The 6492-nt window shown below is 45.9% G+C and overlaps 1 protein-coding gene across 3 annotated transcripts in view; it reads left to right on the top strand.

The window, feature by feature from the left end:
* Window positions 1-3320: 3320 nt before the first annotated feature.
* The window catches only part of PIK3AP1 (phosphoinositide-3-kinase adaptor protein 1), a 45469-nt gene continuing 42297 nt past the window's right edge, over window positions 3321-6492 (top strand). For 2 of the 3 annotated variants that reach the window (XM_087766318.1, XM_087766317.1), the window contains exon 1: window positions 3321-3446. In XM_087766318.1, the coding sequence (XP_087622444.1) occupies window positions 3434-3446 (13 nt within the window). In that variant the 5' untranslated portion in view covers window positions 3321-3433. The remainder of the gene's footprint in view (window positions 3447-6492) is intronic. The other variant, XM_087766321.1, reaches the window with a different exon arrangement.

The following is a 6492-nucleotide window of genomic DNA, read 5'->3' as shown; positions in this document are numbered from 1 at the left end:
AGCCCCAGGTGAGGCTGATCAGGACAAGCATGGCCTGTTAGTGTATTCAGGACCCTGATGAGGAGAAGATTTCATTCAGCTGTTGTATATTGCCATGGCTTTAAATTAGTCATTTCTCGATGGAAGTTTTTTCTTGTGTGAAACTGAAGGTTTGCTCTGATGAATGCAGTGCTCTGTTCTCCTTGCCTTTGTGATGGGGCCTTTTTTTGATTCTCTTCAATAGAGTGTACTGTAAAGCCTGCTGAGGGCAAAGGAAGAAGAGAGTCCTACACTGAAAATCTTGAGTTAGGGCTGCCAGGGTCTAACAAGCGGTACTAGGTAGGTAGCGTTATGTTCTTTACGTTTCCCCTACCTAGCCCATTGCTCTTAACAGGTCTCCCATTTGCAGTGCTGGGGAAATAAAAGCAGCTCATGTAGTGGTAGATTGTACTGTAAGATTCTGTTATTTGGTACAGGTGCTGTTGCCTGTAGTGTAGAAAAGGGATGTTCAGCTGAGGACTTGCTAAATACGTGTGCTTTGTTTTCATAGGGCCTGATCTGGCCTGCCCCTGTTATATGTGGAATAACTTGGGTCTGTGTTGCAGAAAGGAAACTGTTTCCTTTCCAATATTTCTCTCAGTTCTTGTAGCTTCTATCCACAGTAAGCTACAGCTGCAAGCTTCATCTGCAAAGCTCAGCACACGTTCTGTGCTTTCGTCTGCATCAGAAAGGACGAGATGCAGCCATTGCTGGTAAACTGTCCTTATTTTAAGTCCTGCTGTTTGAAGTAACTGCTGTGAGGAACTAGGGAAATTATTGGCTGTGTTTGCTTCGCTGGCCCAGTTTGCTTTTTGCCTGATTAGGAAGCATCTCCCTCTCTTGCCAGGCCTTTGCTAGTTAAGTCTGTTCCCAGATGCTGTGTGACTGCTTCTCTTCAGAGGTGTGTGTGGCTGTCTAGGTGTGTCCCCCTGTGTTGTGCCTGCAGCTCTCCACATGACCTGGCAGGGCAGTAACCACGCAAGGAGAGCCATTCTGCTCTTGTATTCCTTGAGGCAGTAGCGGGAGATCCTGGGATCTAAAAAGGAAGCAAATCCAACTGATTTATGCTACTGCTTGTGAATTCCTTTGCTCTCCTCACCTATTCCTTGTAGGACTTTTCAGTCCTTCCCCTTGGCTGGCATATCTCTTTTGTTAAGGCTGCAGGGAGAGCTATTCACCTCAGAAGAGAGCATTCCCGTGAGAGGTCTCTGCTCTTCCCACTCTTTCCATGGCCAAGAAAAAGTGAAGAGCGATGGCGTGGGTATTCAAACACTTGCCAAATCCTTTCCTTCTTACCCTTCAAAAGTACCTAGCAAAAAAGCAATGGCTCCAGAAAGAGCAATCTAGTCCTTTTCTTTGGACAGGGATAAGACAGACCCTTGAAAATAATGCTACAAATGCAACTGTGTTCGCATGCTGCAGTGAACTGAAGGGAGGAGGGTTAAGACTTGTACAGCCAATTTTGAGCAAGGGAGGATGAAAAGCTCCCTCTATTTCCTCATTTTGTTCTTAATTCATTACAAGGTGTGTAACTCTTTCCCTTAGGCCAGCCTAATGTTCTAGGGTGTGAAGGGGCTTTTGCCTCAATTTGTCATCTGAGTTTTCAGGTGGAGGTTGCTGTAAAGGTTGCTGAAACAATGTGCTAGCAGTTATTTTACTTAAGCTCCTTTGGGGAGGCATATTAATTTCACTTTAGCAGCTTAGGAAGTTTAACCTCGAGAGGTTTCCTGTGGGCTTTGAATTGATTAACTAAAATACATAGCATCCTAAGTGAACACTGATACATATGGAGAAGCCCTATGGGTTCTCACTAAGCAGGAAGCTGACTCTGCTAGTCCTTTGTATGATACTGCAAGGCTTTAAAGAGAAAAAGAATTTAAAAGTTTGTTCCAAGGAGCATGTTGAAATCCTCATCTAACATCAGAGATAGGATTTTAGTTTTAACTTTTTATTCTGGAAGTTAGAAGATAAACAGCTTTACAAGGGCAGATAATGTGGAACAGTCATTATAAAGTCATATACATGGTTATCCATCTGTTTTACTAGTTCTTAGTACATGCATATTATTCCATAGTAGTCAAAGAATTTGTGTAGGCACTCTAGTTTCTAAGTAGTAAATTTTTGTCCCTCACCTAAATCCCAAGTAGATTCTGTATTTGCACACTTCTCCAGTGCCCAGATGTTCTTTATTGTTGTACATTTTCAGGAGGATTCAGATGGGAAAGTGCTGGTTTCTTCTCCGCATACCTGCAGTTTATTTCTCATAAGGCTGTATCATCAGGAAGTTTTTTTTATCCTGGCACTTTCTTATTGTGGGAGCAAACACTCTGTTTTTGGAAGACAGGCTGTGACACACCCTTTGTAAGCTTAAATTAGGTTTTGGGTAAAGCGGGATTTGGAGGTAACGGGGAGAGTTTGACTGACTTCTAAGATAGAGCTGATTAGTAGGAAGCAGTAGGTTCCTTACTGTTCGTAACCAGCTCTGTTCTAACACTAGTGTTCATGACATTAAGTAGGCTGCGCACAGAATGTCCCCTGACTGGGAAACCTGCAAGGAGCCTGCTTTTGCTTTACTGAAGTGCAACGATGAAAGACTTCACTGGTTCTCAGCAAATAAATGTTTCTGAATGCAAATCAGTGCAAGCGGGTTTCCCAAGTTTGCAAGGGAATAGTCTAAAATAATTATTTAGGCAGAATCTGTTGCTTTGTCTTCAGTGGCAGAATTGAGTCCTCTCTGAACTCCAACAAGTGTCCTCCTGCTGCTTATTTTCTGGGTACTGAAACATGGGCATAGTCGTATGGAGTTTGGTAAATCTAAGTTAAAAGACTGCATCTTCTAGAGGAAAACACAGAATAGAGAGTTGCTTCATTCTTTACATGAACAACTTCTTTTTCCCCTAGGAAAAAATAAAACTCCTTGCTCACAGGAGACAGAAGTCAAAGCCCAAGTTAAGGGTGTGCATAAAGCAGCTCTCGCTTGTTCTCTTCCACAGCCTTTGCTCGAAGTGTCTCGTGGCTAAGGACGGGGAGTTTCTCTGTCAGCGCGGCACATAACCTTTCCTCATTGTAGCGCTGTTCCTTGGCCACCCGTGGAAAGGGTGATCGGGGCCAGCGGGAAAAGGCAGTCCCCTTCCCATGGCGGGAGAATCCCGCCGTGGGCCTGGAGGGCGATGCCCGAACGGAGCCGAAAGCAGCCGCCGGCGGGGCCGGGCCGGGGCCGCCCTGTGCCCGGCTCTGCAGGGGGCGTCGCGGGCCGCCCTCCCGCCCCGGCCGGGCAGCGGGGCGGGGCCGGGCCGGGCGGGGGGACGGAGCGCCCGGCCGGGGCCGAGGAAGTGGCCGCGGGAGGGACGCGCCGCGCCGCGCCGCCGGCGATGTGAGGGAAGGGGAGCGGCCCCTTTCCCGCCAGCCCCGGACCATGGCGGGCCCCGGTAGGTGCCGCGGCTCCTCGCCCCGGGAGCCGGGGGAGCGGCGGGGTCTCTCCGCCCGGCCGTGCTGCGCGGCGGGCGGGCGCTGCCCCCCGCTCTGCCCCCCGCTCTGCCCCCCGCTCTGTCCCGGCGAGCCGAGGCTCTCCGTGGCCGCCTGGCGCCGGTGAGCGGGGAGCCGGCGGGGAGGTAGCGGAGCTGCTGTGCGGCCCGGCCCGCCGCGGCGCCCCTCCGCTGCGGGGGAAAGGGGGAGGAGGGTCCGAGCCCCGGGGCTCTTCAGAGCTGCGGCGGCTCCTTTGTTCGCAGCCAGGTTGCTGCGCTTTCTGCCTTCTCTTGCTTGGCTTGGCTGGTGCTCGGGGCAGGTGCTGGCAGAGCTCGTCTGCGTCTTGAGTGCGCTTCGGGCTGGCCGCTCGGCTAGCCCTGAGGGAGGGTGTTGTGTAGAGGAACCTGTCCCTGCTCAGCCTTTACCACCTAGATGGTTTTCTGCGATGTTTTGTAGAGAAGTTAGTTCTTCCTAAATACTGCCTTATTCCCCTACATTTGCATACTTCCTTTTTGGGGTATGACTTGATGCCCCTTGCCACAGTGGCACAGGATCCAAACAAACTGAGCTAGGTTGCCATCAAAGAAAATGTTTTAGCTAACGTGTGCATGTAAAACGGGTTAGAATAGAGCTGCGAACTCCAGGGGGAGAGGGGTTTAGCCTATATTGTGTAAGTCTTGCTAGTGCCCAACTTGCAAGTTCCCCTCCCTGCAGGGAAGTGTACGTGTTTTATCTAAAAAAGGAAAAACGTGCCATTCTCAGGGTGTGAAGTAACGTTAGTGTTTCACTGACGCATATCTCCTTGTGATGTAAAAATAAGCTAAAGGGAGGCCTCAGGAGACTTGTGGGCAAAACTACTTTTCTCCTTATAAACAGAAGGTGATTTCAGAGAGACTCTTAAAAGTAGAACAACTTTAGGTTCACATATCTTAATGCAAATCTTGTGTTCCTATCACTGAAGTTTGGTTCGCAAAACTTTTATCTACTTTGATTCTGCTATTTCCTCTTGCTTGTTTGCAGCACTTTTTTTAAAGCAAAGGTTTTGTATTCCAGTCGAAGTGAGGGGTCTTGCTAGGATGTTAATAATTATTTCATGTGATCACTGTTACTTTGTTTTGCATTCCAGCTAGGCAAAGAATGCATTCATTTCCTCATACATCACTTAAATACACGCACTTCAGACACTGAAATATGAAAGGTGCTGAGGACTTCTGTTAATGGCCTACTAGCAGCTTCTAATACCTCTTGGAAGTGCTCTCTCTTTTAAGAATTTGATTATTAAGACAGCTTGGGTTGGATTTTGTTTATATCATAGGCAATTGTCTTTCATAGGAAGTGGATCCCTCTTGGATTCATATTTTCGACTGCCATATTCCTGTATCCTCCATACACATGAATCCCAAAGCAAACTGATAACAGGCTGGGCTGTGTAGCGCTTTTTCATTTAGTCCTAATTTGAGGTGGAAAATAGATTTGCTTGCCACTGCATATGATCGTCTGAGTTGGAATAAAGGATTTGTCTGTCAGTTTTTTACCTGGTCTGTGGACAATGAGAAGTCATAGTCTTCTTAGGAGAGGGATGTGAAAGGTAACGCAGAAAAGCTGTGCAGTATTAGAGGCCCTGAATTTACTTTATGGGGACCCGCAAGTACAATGGAAAACTATTTATGATCTGTAAATTGAAAAAGGTCAAACCTTTTGGCTTGTAGAATGTAATAATAGGTAATGCCACTTGATGACATCTGATTCGAGTTTAGGAAGTGTTAAGGGGGCAAGATGTAGTCTTACCCAGAGCTGATACACCAGCTTCCCGCCGTATTCTTTAGCCATTTCAGTGGTAATCAGAACCTTATGACAGGGCCATAAACCACTATCCCATGTTTGCTCTGAACTCGAAGATTGTCACCTCACTACTCCCAAACATGGTCCGAAGATGAGCCTGATTTGTTTGCTTCTCAGAGAGGGACTACGAAGATGTGATATAGTCTGTCACTACAGTATACTTTTATTCTCTTGCCATGGGCAAGATTTGGACTGAATTGCTTCATCCCCTTCCATCCTGCATGCGGTTTATAAGCTAGGGGAAGCTTTGTATCACGTTCTGTCTCTGTGCTATTTAGTCTATGGGCCTTCTACCTCAATTAGAGGTCTTAGGCATTTCTGCAGTACTGGTTTGTAGTCTCATCAGTCTTTTGTCATTGCTGTATAATGGAGTGTGCAACTAAGCACTGAAGAGGCAGCTACAGCTGGAAAGGAGTCCAAAGGTTATGTTTTATCATTGCAAACTGGAACAGAACCATACCTGGATGTTTTTCTACGAAATAAACAAATATGCCTGTAATATTATTAATAGTGCTAACATTTTGTAAACAGAAGCAAAAATCACTTTTATACCCTAAGTTTAGGAATGTAGAAACAAGGTATTGTTAACATTTAAACTAGATTACACGTCAGAGCATGAAAGATTTTTGAAACGGTTGGCTGGCACAAATCTTTCTTCATCTTGCTATTGCATATACTGTTCATATCTTTCTTACTTGAATTGAAGGCTTCCTTGTGTTTGTTTTTCCAAAACCAGACTGTTGAACGCACTGTCAAAGCATCTAAGTTCAGGGTTTAAAGAAATAAAGTGCTTAGTGTTCACCTAGGGATTTCCTTATATATGTACAATAGGCAGAGTATATGTTGTACTTTGAAGTGTGCTCTGTGAGTTTTTCTGTAACTGCTGTGTGAAGAGTTGTGGGAAAAACTCCCCCAAACATTCTGTATTGTCCATTTATTAGACTTTTCCCTGAGGACTGGACAGTAGTTGGTGCTGCAAAGGGAGGTATTTAGTTAGACAAATAATAGCATGATCCAGGAAAGCGAGTCCTGTGTCATCCTTCTTTTCAAAGATGTTGCAATCGAAACTATTTCTAGTTTTTTTGTTTTCTTTGTAACAGTCCCATTGCTGACTTATGCTTATTTAGCTCTTTAAGACCCACTTCCAGTATTTTTGCTTATGAACAT

Source organism: Nipponia nippon, unplaced genomic scaffold (assembly GCF_047370975.1).
Source record: "Nipponia nippon isolate SJK-2023a ecotype South Korea unplaced genomic scaffold, ASM4737097v1 scaffold_3, whole genome shotgun sequence".
NCBI classification, from domain to species: domain Eukaryota; kingdom Metazoa; phylum Chordata; class Aves; order Pelecaniformes; family Threskiornithidae; genus Nipponia; species Nipponia nippon.
The sequence above is the reverse complement of the archived record's forward strand: the minus strand, read 5'-3'. Positions and strand labels throughout refer to the sequence as shown.